The 13,250-nt window shown below is 53.3% G+C and overlaps 1 protein-coding gene across 1 annotated transcript in view; it reads right to left on the bottom strand.

Moving 5' to 3' along the window:
• Positions 1–252: 252 nt before the first annotated feature.
• The window catches only part of Onecut3 (one cut homeobox 3), a gene marked incomplete at its 5' end in the record, with an annotated part of 18,483 nt that continues 5,485 nt past the window's right edge, over positions 253–13,250 (bottom strand). The window contains one exon of the mRNA XM_013022699.1: positions 253–545. Within this exon, the coding sequence (XP_012878153.1) occupies positions 253–545 (293 nt within the window). The remainder of the gene's footprint in view (positions 546–13,250) is intronic.

Below are 13,250 nucleotides of genomic sequence, written 5' to 3'. Positions count from 1 at the left end.
GGGGGGTGGGGACACACAGGAAGCCCTGGTTTTCCTTGAGGCCCCGTGTGTGTCCTGAATGGAGAGGGGGCTAGGAAACCCCATTCTGTCCTGTCTCTGCCCCCCGGGGTGGGGTGGGGCTTCCTTTTGGGGTAGTGAATGGGGAAGGGGCCCTTTGTGCCTGGGGGGAGCCAGGTGTGCGATCCCCTCCCGGGGGTGGGGGAGGAAGGTGGGGGGGAGGCCTGGCCAGCCAGTGGGGCTTGGCCAGGCGGTTCAGGCCTTGGAGAAGGTGGCAGTGGCACTGGCAGGGCCGCCAGGGGTGGCACCGGGCTCCTCGGCCCAGCGGTTCATGCAGCGGCGCCGGGCGTTCATGAAGAAGTTGCTGACAGTGTTGAGCTCCAGGCCAAGCTGCTGGGAGATGGTGACCTGCATCTCCTTGGACGGGCGCTTGTTCTCCTTGAAGATGGCGATGAGCGTGCGGCGCTGCAGATCTGTGAACACCAGCCGCTGTTTCTTGGGCTGCAGAGCCCGCTCCTTCTGCTGCTCCTGCTCCTTGCGCTTGCAGGCTGTGACACAGGATGGAGAGAGAGGGACGGACAGGCCGGGGAGGGACCAGGGATGGGGTGGAGGACAGGTGGGGAGGGAGGGATGGACCCAGGCCCAGCAGGACAGGAAAGTGGCAAAGATAGGGAAAAGCAGGGGAGGGACAGAGACCCAGAGACAAGAAGAGCCAGGAGGAACAGGGACCCCAGACAAACAGGATAGGAAGGAGACAGAAATAGGGACAGGCCGGGAAGGAGAGTCAAAGACCGGAGAACAAGACCATGTGGGGAGAGAGAGACAGGGAGGGACAGGGATCAGGGACAGGTGCAGAGGGACAGGGATCCGGGACAGGCAGGGGAGAGACAGGGACCCGGTACCAGCAGGGCAAGGAAAGAGGGGCCCCCCCACCCCCAGACAGACAGAAATACCCAGTGGTGAGGTCAGCAAGATTCGCAGGAGAGAGATAGAGACAGAGCAGGTAGGAACAGACAAGGGCAAGCAGATAGGGTAGAAAGGAGACAAAGAAAGGGGACACCATATGAGTGTAACTCCAGGTATAGCCATCAAACCCCACCCCCTCCATGGTCTCCATCCTCCACCACTTACCCCCTACTCCAGCGGGCAAGGGTTCCCCACTGCCAGCCAGAAACCTGTGACAGGGAGACGGGGGGGGGGGGGGCGTAACTCCCTAGGAATGACTCACTTTTTCCTGGAGTGCACCTCTAGACCCCAGCAACCAGGTTCCTGCAAGGCCTGACTACCTGGGGGTACCTGAGGTCCTCTCCCCCTTAGACCTGGCTTCTCTACAAACCCAGAGGCCCTACAGGGCCCACAGATCCAAAGAATGAGCGCTCAGAGAGGGAGAGGGAGGGGCCAAGCTCCACAAGCCTGGGGATATTTGGGACATCAATTTGAACTTGATCAGAAGGTCAGCTTGGCTATGCAACAGTGGCTCCTGCCTATAACCCAAGGTTCTCAGGAGGCTGAGATCTGAGCACTGAACTTCAAAGCTAGCCTTGGCAGAAAAGTCCATGAGACTCCTAACTCCAAAAAAGTTAGAAGTGAGGTTGGGCGCTGGTGGCTCAGGCCTACAATCCTAACTACTCAGGAGGCTGAGATTTGAGAATGGAATCGCAGTTCAAAGCCAGCCAAGGCAGGAAAATCCATGAGACTCTTATCTCCAATGAACCACCAGAAAACCAGAAGTAGTGCTGTGGCTCAAGTGGTAGAGCACTCGCTTTGAGCCAAAGAGCGGAGGGACAGTGCCTAGGCTCAGAGTCCAAGCCCCACAACTGACAAACAAAAATAGTCAGAAGTGGAGGTGTGGCTGAAGTGGTAGCATGCCAGCCTTGAGTGGGAAAAGCTAAGGGATGGCACCCAGGACCTGAGTTCAAGCTCCAGGACTGGCTAATCCATAAATAAGTAAATAAATAAATAGAATCTGACTTTGGAGGGAGAGAATGACCCCCATCTCCTATCCGCAAAGGCCTCATCCCACTGCTGGGCACCCCTAGGTGTGGTAGTGAGTGCCCTGCCGTCCCTGCTCCTAGCCCCTTCTTCAAGGAAGGAAGCCCTTGTGGTCCAATGGGATTGTAGGGCAGCACAGTGAGCTTGCTTTTCTTTTGGTTCCAGAACAGATGGCGTGCTAGATCGATGTCCGTAGATGACTGCAAAAATAAATGAGTGTTCCTGTGCCTTGTGACTCATTCCTTGAGGACAGGGGCTTCGCCTGGAGAGTGTGAACTGACATGTCACCTTCCTCTGGGGACACTCAGAGGTTCTAATTGGCTGCTTCAGGTTCTATGATTAAATAAGACAGTTGCAGGTCATTGGACATGTTAGAAAAAATCACACTCTGTGTGTGTGTGTGTGTGTGTGTGAGAGAGAGAGAGAGAGAGAGAGAATGTTGATTTCAAAAAAATGTAACAAAGCACAGTGTATTATTTAAAGGGACAATTAATATGAAATGGCTCATGCCTGTAATCCTAGCTATTCAAGAGGCTGAGATCTGAGAATCAAAGCTCAAAGCCAGCCCAGAGGAGGCAAGTCTGTGAGACTATTATCTCCAATTAACCAGGGGAAAACTATGGAAGTGAAGGTGTGACTCAAGTGATAGAATACTAGCTTTGAATGGAAAAGCTAAGGGACAGTGCCAAGGCCCTGAGTCCAAGCCCCAATACCAACACACACATACACACAAACTACACACACACACATACCAAAACAATAAGCTGGGTATGATAGCATAATGCTTGGGAGGCTAAGAATAGAGTTACAGGCAAGCTTGGATTATATAGTGAAACTCGCTCAAGAAAGCAAAACAGGGGTTGGAGGTATGGTTCAGGTGGTAGAGTGCCAGCTAATGGTCAAAATCATCAGATACCAAGTTTGAGTCTCTGTCTCAGACAAAAAGGAAAGGAAAGGAAAGGAAAGGAAAGGAAAGGAAAGGAAAGAAGAAAGAGAGAGAGAGAGAGAAAGAAAGAAAGAAAGAAAGAAGGCAAGCAAGCAAGCAGGCAAGCAAAACAGGGCTGGGAATGTGGTTTAGTGGTAGAGTGCTTGTCTAGCATAGATGAAGCCCTGGGTTTGATTCCTCAGTACCACATACATAGAAAAGCCGGAAGTGGCTTTGTGGCTCAAGTGATAGAGAGTGCTAGCCTTGAGCAAATGAAGCTCAGGGACAGTGCCCAGGCCCTGAGTTTAAGACCCAGGACTGGCAAAAGAAAAGAAAAGAGAACAAGCCAGGCACCAAGGGCTCACTCCTGCAATTTCAGCTATCCAAGAGACTTAGGGGAAGCGGGGTACCTGTGACTCACACCTGTAATCCTAGCTACTCAGGAGGGTGAGATCTGAGGATCATGGTTCAAAGCCAGCCCTAGCAGGAATGTCTATGAGATTTTATCTCCAATTAACCACCCGAAAACCAGAAGTGGTGCTGTGGCTCAAGTGGTAGAGCGCTCGCCTTGAGCTAAAGAACTGAGGGACAGCACCCAGGCCCAGTGTTCAAGCCCCATGACTGGCAAAAAAAAAAAAAAAAAAGGCTGAGGGTGGTGGTGGGGTCATTAAGGCCAGCCCTGGCAAATAGCAGGACTCCAAGACTCCAGTTTAACACAAAAAGCTGGGTGTGGTAGCCTGCGCCTGTCATCTCAGCTACTGTGGGAAGATCACAGGCCAGGCCAGTTGGGAGTGAAGAGCCAGATTCTATATAAAAAACAAAAAAGGCTGAAGATGTCGCTCAAGTGATAGAGCACCTAAATAAGCAAGGCCCTGAGTTCAAACTAAGGGACAAAAGAGGGAAGGAAGGGAGGGAGGGAGGGAGGGAGGGAGGGAAAGGAAGAGAGGAAGGAAGGAAGAGAGGAAGGAAGGAAGGAAGGAAGGAAGGAAGGAAGGAAGGAAGGAAGGGAAGGAAGGAAGGGAAGGAAGGGAAGGAGGGAGAAAAAGAGTGATGGGGGAGGAAGAGGACAGTGGCAGAAACTCAAGGACCCGTCTCAGCCTTGCGCCTCTTTAGGACTGGCCCACCCAGAGAAGACCACAGGAAGGGGCCAGGCACCCCATTTTTGAAAGGCCCCACAGTCTCAGGCAGCCAGTTTTCCAGAAGAAAACTTGAAACTCAACCCAGACTTTTAAATTCAAATGAAGACCCTTTTGGTACACCTGTTGTAAACTTCAAATGTGTGTGTGTGTGTGTGTGTGAATGTGCCTGAACTGGGCTTTGCACTGAGGTCCTCCATCTCTTTTGCTCAAGGCTGGTGCTCTATTTCAGCCAAACTTCCACTGGTTAATTGGAGAGGTAAGAGTCTTACTGACTTCCTGCCCTGGCTGGTTTGGAATCTCAGATCTCAGCTTCCTGTGTCGCTAGGATTATAGGCATGAGCCTGCCATTCAGTCTTTATCATAATAGTTCCATAAGGAATAATGTTTCTCCTTTTTTACACAGACAAGGCAAGCCACTGGCCCAGGGTTGCCCAGCTGATAGTGAGGCAGAAACCAATGGCCTCATCCAGCCCAGGCCGCTGGGGTCCCCTTGGAGTCTCTCACGGGGACCCTAGAGATGGAGGCTGGGGGAGGGGCTGGGCTCAGGCTGGAATCGGGAAGCAAAACTTCGGCTTCTTCATTTTTTTTTTGTTGAAGGCAGCAGAAAAGAGGCTGGGCCGCGCCCCCTTGCCTGCGTTCAATCTAATTACAGCTGTTTCCAGCCAGGATCGATCCTGTTCCAGTTGGAGCTGTTTACCGGGAGCAGCTTTTGTCACCGGCCCATCCCCCACTGCCCCTGCAGAGGTGGGGGTGAGGCTTCGAAAGCCCGAGGCTGGGCACTGGGCACCCCAGGGCCATCCTCCCCCAGGAAGGAAAATGGTGAAGGAAGCAGGCTGGGAAAGCAGGGCAGGGGGAGCACCACACTCATCCCCAGCACCACGCGGGTCCAGATACCCTGTCACCCAACCCCACAGGACCTGTCACCACCACGGCTCTCCCCTCCACCCTCTGTGGCCACCCTACCCAGCCCCAGATCCCACACACACCAGCCCGCTCACCTCCAGCTCCAGTGTCTTCCTGCCATCCGATTCTCCTGAGTCCTCTCCCTCCCCATCCTTCTCCTTCCTCCTCCATCCCTCCTCCTCTTCGTCTCCTCCACCATCCTCTTCTACCAGCTCTTCTTTTATCCCTTCCACATCCATCACCTCCTCCCATCCTCCCTCAACTCCACGCACATCAACTCTACGCCACTCACTGCCAGAGCCAGTACCACTTTCCTCCCCTTCCTCCTCCCCTTCCTCCCCCCCTTCCTCCTCCCCTCCCCTCTGCCACCACCAGCACTTTCCCACCATTGCCTCTGGCAAGTCCCCCTGCAGCCGCAGACTTCCCATTACACCTGTCCACCCTCCTCTCTTCACCTCTGCCTGGTCTAGTCCTCCCTCCCACCCTCACTAACGGGCCCCACTATTGGTTGGGCAGTGGAGTGGCCTTGTGGGTTATTTGCCATGGGAAGCCGGCAGACTTCCTCTGGGACCATGGGCAAGTAAGTCTGCTTGTATACCCAGCCCAGTCCCAGGGCCTTTGCACAGGCTCAAGTATCTCCCCCTCCCCTTTTCTTCTCCCCACCTGTTTCACTGATGACAATGAGGCCACTCTGAACAGGGTCCCCAGGGAGGGAAGCACTCCTCACCCCCTCCTTCCCTCCCCCCTTCCTTCCTTCCTTCCCCCTCAGACTGCAGGGACAAGCATTAGAAGACTCAAGGCTGGGATTTGGAGACTCTCTGATCTTAGAGTCAGCCTGCTGGATGTGTCAGGAGCGCATGCCTGTCAGCTACTCAGGAGGCTGAGATCTGAGAATCGCCGTTCAAAGCCAGCCCTAGCAGACTAGCCTGAGAGACTCTTTATCTCCAATGAAGCAACGTAAAGTCAGAAGTAGAGCTGTGGCTCAAGTGGTAGAGGGCCTGCCTTGCGTGAAAAGGCCAGGAAATCTGTAAACTCCATTGTCCTGCAGTTCTTGCTGATGCTGGCAGAGGGCGCCATCTTTGCCCAAGTTCTGAAGAAGATTGCGGGATTGGGCTGTGTGGGTTGGGGGCTGGGAGCAAAGGAGGCAAACGGGGCAGGTGTGTCAGGAACTGCCAAGGTCAGGGTGTCCTTCGCGCCCGTGGACTTGCCTCCCAAGTTCCTGTACCTCTGTTTTCTGCCTTTCTAGAAAGTGACTGGGGTCATCAAGCTTCCCAGCCAGTGGCGATGAGATCAGCTGCCCTGGGGATTATTCTTGAACCTGTTTTCCCCATCTACAGGAAGGTCCTAATTGCCTTCTGCTTTGAAATCCTGAGTGAAAACAGGAGACGGTGCTCACACCTGTAATCCTAACTACTGAGGAGGTTGAGATCTGAGGATCCTGGTTCAAAACCAGTCTGGGTAGGAAAGTCTATGAGACTTTAAAAAAAAAAATGCCAGAGTGGCGCTGTGGCTCTAGCCTCGAGCATAAGACATCCAAGGACAGCACTCAAGCCCTGAGTTCAAGCCCCAGGACTGGCACCAAAAAAAAAAAAAACAAAAGGAGAGGTGGGGGGAGAGGGAGAGGGAGAGAGAAAGAGAGAGAGAGAGAGAGAGAGAGAGAGAGAGAGAGAGAGAGAGAGATTGTTTTGAGTAAAGTGAGGCTGGAATGAGCTTCCTCAGCCTCTATCTGGGGACTGGGGGAGATGCGGGTTCCGTGTGGCCATGACGTTCTATCCCCTGTCAGAGCAGTGCCAAGTCTATCATCTTTCTTAGGATCTTCCAAAGGGGCAGAGGACAGAAAATTAGCATGCAATATCAAGACGTGGAAGTGTGGCTCAAATGGTAGCGTGTCAGCCTTGAGCAGAAAAGCTGAGCAAGAGCACGAAGCCCTGAGTTCAAGCCCCAGTACCTGAGCATGCGTGTACACACACACACACACACACACTGATAATAAGTAGAGTACTGGATTGCTCCAGCAGCCAGGGAACTTCTATACTTCCCTCAAAGGCTTATTGCAATGGCCCCTCCTCCAGGAAGTCCTTCCTCTCACTCCCTACAGGTAGCCCTAGCTCCCTGCCACTGTTCCTCCTTCAGGCCCAGCCCTGAGCTTGTGGAAGCTGAAGTCCTCTGTCATCCAGCATAAAATGGGTCGACAAGAGGTTGTCCAGAGATTAGCAACCCCCCCTTACTCCTTGTGGGTGTGGCAAGATCTTAAGAAGGAGGTCTCAGCCCAAGCTTAGGTCCTGCTGAGGTAGTCACTCCTGAAGGGCTGAGCAGGACATTGGGAACCCCCAGCCCAGCCTCTGTGGAGTGCATAACTCAGCCATCGATTGATCTATTGATCCGCAGGGGGGACAGGGCTGGCTCTCAGAGGTGGGGAGGGGGAGGGGAGACAGTGCCTCAGTGGCTCAGCCAGATTCCTGTGTGCAGCCAGAGCTGGAGCCACCTGTTCACTCTGTTTTCCTGCGGTGAAAGGATGCCTCCTTCCCACCCTCTTACTCCCTCGCAGCCGCCCCTTCTCCTCTGCAGCTTTGAACGCAGCTAGGCTAGGAAATGGGGTGCCTCCCGCTGGGTCAGTGGGGTCTATGCACACACTGGACATGGGCTGTGTTTGCGGACCTCTGTCCTCTGCGGTATGAGCTGACCTGGGGGGGGGCCTGGGACCTCCCTACCGCGGTGTGGAGGGTGGGGACTGTGGGAGCCCCAGCCATATGCAACCGCACTGGGCTATCACTGGGGGCGCTGTCCAGCCCAGTCCAGCCCAGCCACAGGGTCACAGACACAAGACACCGTGGCCACAGCCAGAGCTGGTTCTATGGACTGAGGAAAGTATGTGGGGACCAGCGTGGTTGTGGCTCGGAGCGATGGCCAGCAGACCTCAGGGTGACTGGCATTTCTTTGCAGCTGGTCATGGGGGCCGGGAGGTGGCAGAGCAGAGCTGCACCCCTGAGCCCTGGGGATGCTGTTCAGCATTCCAGATCAGGTCAGCTGGCAGTGGGCGTGGCTCCGCGGGGCGTGGCTCCGCGGGGGCGGGGTTCTGAGGGGGCGGGGCTCCACGGGCCAGTGGCCTTGGACATCACCCAGGGCAGAGCGCTGACATCAGGTTCCTGGTTTATCAAGTGGAACAGTGACCCATGACCCTGGTGTCCTCATCTGTAGGAGAGGGTGATGGCCCCACTGAGCAGGGACCATGAGAAAATGACATGAGCTGTGAGTGAATGCAGCACAAGAGGCCTGCAGCCCAGCATGCGTTTATTCCTTCATTCACTCATTCATTCCCTCATTCATTCATCCACCCAGGCCCTTGTTCATTCATTCATTCACACTCATATAGATCCTCATTCATTCATTCAGGCATTCATTTTCTCTATAACTCATTCATGCATGCATGTATTCATTCACCCTGTAATTCACTCGCTCATTCATTTACATATGCATTCATTCATTCACCCACTTGCTCATTCCTCATTCCTTTAGCTCACTATACACTCATTCATTCACTGAATCACTCACTCAATCATTCATTCACTCACTCTCTAGCTCCTTTATCTGTTCGGCAATTTCCAAGTACCACTGTGCCAGGGGTGGATCAGAATAGCACTGGTCTCAGAGCCTGCTGGGACAGACCACATTCATGTGTTGGGGACATTGGGGAGGATCAGAGAAGCCCAGAGAAGGGGATGATATCAGGCTGACATGGATAGGAGTGGCCAAGGCCAGGACAGCCCCAGGATCAACACCCCAAAGGCAGGGAGAGACAGGAGAGCCAATGGCTGCAGGATTCTTAGAACTGGACTAAGAAGTGATGCCAAGGGCCAGGTGCTGGGGGCTCACATGTCATCCTAGCTACTCAGGAGGCTGAGCTCTGAGGTTCTTGGTTCAAAGCCAGCCTGAGCAGCAAAGTCTATGACATTTTTCCTCAGTGAGCCAGCAAAAAGCCAGAAATAGAGCTGTAACTCAAGTGGTAGAACGCCAACCTTAAGCCAAAAAGCCAAGCGATCGTGTAAGGCCTGAGTTCAAGCCCCAGTGTCAGCACACACTGGCAAAAAACAATCCTAAGGTGCCACCATCACCTCTCCTCATGTCCCACACCAAGGGAGCATCACCCCAAACTACCTCCACGCCAGTCCCAACTTGTGCCTTGTGTGCCTGCCCCTCCATATGTATCTCCTGGGACAGGGCAGGAGAGGAAACAAGGATGGTAGTGAGCTGTCCCCTCCCTCTGACCACCTGCGTCCATTTCCTGTGCTCACTCCAGCCTGAGACGGGGCTTCATGGAGCAGACAATTCAATACACAGCCTGGTCTCCGGCTGGGATGATGACCAGTTTCCTTGGCAACACATTCTGCCCCAGCCACCAGCTGCTGGAGACCAGGATGTGGGGAACACTAACTAACCCCCAGTGCCTGATCCCTGTCAGGCTGAATAGCTCTGAGTATCTCCTGGTCAGAGAGGGTGAGTAACCTGGCCAATATCACACAGCATGGGGTGGGGGAGATATTCTGATTCTCTTTGTATCTACCCTATACCCTAGATCAGTTAGAAATGAGGTCCCCTAATGGCAAGAGTGTGGTATCTTTTCCAGGAAGAAGGGTCATGCCAAGCCCCTGTTCCCAGTGAGGGTCCCCAGAGGCTTCTCAGTCCCTTATCTGTCCACAGCTTGTCCCTTCTCCTGCCCTCTACCTGCACTGTCCATATTTTCCTAGAGGCCCAGCCTCCTACCTCTCTCTGGCCTCCCTCCCTTCCTCTCTCCCTCCCTCTTCTCTCTCCAGAGCAGCCAGGAAGTAAGAGATTTCAATGACTGAACTCTCAAATTAGTTCTGAGTCTTCCAAGGGCTTATCTGGGAGGTTCCACACCCACCTGGGCCTGGCTCTCCCTAGGGGCACCTTCTAGGGGCTGGACTGTTGAGGAGTGGAGGTAGGGGTATCCTGTGGCAGCTCAAGCTGGACGTTCAACCAACCACAGCGATTACCCCCGCCCCGCCCCGCCCCCGCCATCATGAGCCCTTCCACTGCGCAAACTGGCTGTGCAAACACACACACACACACACACACACAGATAGCTTTGATTTTTAAAAAAGACATTCACACAAGACCCAGCAGACAGTCGGAAATGAATTGGAAAAAGATGACAGAAAAGAAACCAGTGATAAGAAAAACAAGACCAAAAGGCCAACTCAGAAAATGGGGTGTGTGTGACAAAACATTGCAATTATTAGGGAATTAATCCACAGATAAAGTCAGGTCCCGGAAGTGGAAGTATTCACTGTGGCTTGCCCGCGCCCCGCCCAGCCCCCCATGACCGCAAACGTTTCCCAAGAGCCCAAATGTGGGCTGGACCGTTGTGGTTAAATAATGAATAGAAGGATTACAGAGCAGAGTACTAGGCAGCCAGCAAAAGAGATCATGTGGTTTCTTCACTAAAGTGAATCCCTGGGATGAAAAGCAGGTGACACCCACATCACGAGAGGCTCTTTTTTGTGGTATTGGGGTTCAAACTTGGGGTACCCTCCTTGATAATCAGAGGCACTACAATTCCAGCCCTTTATTTAAGAAAGAGAGAGGGAGGGGAGGAAGAAAGAAAGAAAGAAAGGAAGGAAGGAGGAAGGAAGGAAGGAAGGAAGGAAGGGAAAAGAAAGGAAAAGGAAAGGAAAGTAGGAAGGAAGGAAAGAAGGAAGGAAGGAAGAAAGGAAGGAAGGAAGTTTTCAACTGCAGATGTTTTCTGGAGGAGAAAGGAAAAACATTTGTTTAACAAAAAAGGAAGAAATGAAGCCTCTCTCCTAGTCCATTTAAATTTGGGTGTGTTCACTCCTTAAAATAATATAGAAGGCAAGTGTGGTAGCATATACCTGTAATCTCAGCGTTCTAGTGCCTTGGATCCCAAGTTCGTTCCAGGCCAGCCTGGGATACAAAATGAAGCCCTCTCTTACACACACGCACACACACACACACACACACACACACATACACACACACCCCTAATTATACAGAATTCTTTTAAAGACCCCAAAAGGGGTCTGGCACTGGTGGCTTTAATGCTAGCTACTTGGCAAGCTGAGATCAGGAGGATTGAGGTGCCAGGGCAGCCCAGGGAGGGGGGGAAAATAAAAACTTCTCTAGATCTCTCCACCTATATTGGGGCCAGTGCCTGCTTGTCCCCCCAGTTCTTATAGCAAACAAACACACACACCCAAAGAGGGTGGTGATCCCCGCCAGCCTGGGCAAGAAGTGAAGCTGTATGTCAAAAAGAACCAGCGCAACGTATACAACAAAATAAAACTTTAAAGGCGAGGTGCCTGGCTCACCACTGAGTGCCTGCCTAGCAAGCAGAGGTCCTGAGTTCAAGATCTAATGAGAAAAAACAAGAGCGGTAGAGAGGAGAGATGTCTGTGCTCCTACAGATGGGGTTGCTACAAGTCAGGGGTGTAGACTGTGGCACACTGGCAAAGAGGGGGGGCTGGAGCCCCAAAGATGGTGCTACAGGGTGAGGGTAAGAGCGATACACTCTCTGTTCCAGCCTGCCCAGGGACCCTGAGCTTGGGACCCGCGGCACCTGTGTATGGTGCAGGATGGGGGCAGCCATTCGCAGCAGCAGAAGGTACATGAGTGCTAGATGTTTGGGTTTCCAGCGCTCCCCACACTGGTGGCCCATTTCAGCCTGACTTGGTAACTTCCCCAGCACTGCAGGGCAGGGTTGGCCAGTGGGGAAATTGAGGCACACACATTCTCCCCCTCTCCAGCAATGGTCTAGTGCATGGGCCAGGGCACTCAGAAGCACACAGATCCCCTGTTGGCTGGGCAGCTCACAGGCAGTTATGGCTCTCTTCCCACCCCTCAGTGCTAGGGCATAAGGTAGAAGCCTCTGCTGGGCACAGTTGGGGGAGGGGAATGGACCACCCCCAGCACCAGCAGCTGAACTCAGGAGAGGTGGAGGGTGTGTGTGCACCAGTGTGTGCACGCACGCATGTTTTAGGTGTTCCAGGCCTCTGTGAGGTCTGGAAGGTTCCATAGCCACCTGTAAGGACAGCCTGGTACCGTGAATGAGTGTCTGACCTATGCAACTTTCTCTGGCTCCTAATTCTGTTTTCTGTGCTAGTCCCGGGGTCTGGAACTCGGGGCCTGGGTGCTATCTCTGAGCTTTTTCACTTTTAATGCTGGTGCTCTACCACTTGAGCCACAGCTCCACTTCCAGCTTTTTGGTGGTTCATTGGAGAAAAGAGGTTCTGTGATTTTTTTTTCCCCTACCCTGGCTGACTCGGAACCAGGATCCTCAGATCTTAGTCTCCTGAACAGCCAGGACTACAGGCATGCTCTACCACCTCCTGGCAGATTCTCTGTTCCTCTCTGTTTCTCACACACAGGTGTGCTTACTCCCCATCAGAGAGGAAACTGAGACTGAAGGCGTCCCAGCTAGCCCAAGGTCCTGGGGTCTCCCCTTCCACCCTGCCCACTCCTAACTCAGCCTCTCCCCTCCCCCTCAGTGCCACTGGTCTGTACTGATCAGGGTCTAAAGTTCATCAAAAACTTGACTCAAAGCAGCTTGAGCCCCTCTGGTGAAGCGAGGCTGCTTGCTGGCTCAAAGAGGCTGAAGGGACCAGGCCTCAGTCCTGCAGCCCTGGACTCAACTTTCCTATCTCTGAACCTTTGTGTCCCCGCCCATCTCCCATCCAGAAGCAGCCTCTCCTGCCCCCTCAGGAGCGTGGAGAGTTGGGGGTTTGTTGTGTTGCAGGCTGGCACAGGCAGGGGGAAGGGACAGGCTGTAAAAAGTTTAGCTTGTGGAGAAGAGGGCAGAAGGGATGAGAGGAGGTCTAGGAGGCCAGCGTGGAGGAGGAGATTGGGGAAGAGAAGTGGTTCAGACTAGAGTGGTAATGGTTGATGAGGAAGAAGCAAGGTAAGGAGAGATTTAAGCAGGAGGATGGATTCTAGTCTACAGGGACTTCAGAGAAGAGGAGCCAATGCAGGCACAATCCCCCTCCCCCAAGCTCATCCACGGGCTTTTCAGGGATGTGGGGTGTTCATTCCTGCCTCTGAGGAAATCACCTAAATGGTTCTGAGCTCTGGCGCTGGGTGACAGTCACACTGGAAGATGTGCCAGGAAAAGCAGGGCATCGGGATCCTGATAAGCCGAGGGGAAAGGAGGAAGCCTGGAGCTCTTCTTCCAAAGGGGACAAACGCAGCCCCTAAAAAGCACTGAGGTGGAAAGACCCGTCCACAAGGGGGTCACCGCGACTAGATTATAAACTATTAAGTGCTGT

Source organism: Dipodomys ordii, unplaced genomic scaffold (genome assembly GCF_000151885.1).
Source record: "Dipodomys ordii isolate 6190 unplaced genomic scaffold, Dord_2.0 Scaffold64, whole genome shotgun sequence".
NCBI classification, from domain to species: Eukaryota; Metazoa; Chordata; class Mammalia; order Rodentia; family Heteromyidae; genus Dipodomys; species Dipodomys ordii.
Note: the sequence above shows the minus strand (reverse complement) of the source record. Positions and strands in the feature narration are given on the sequence as shown.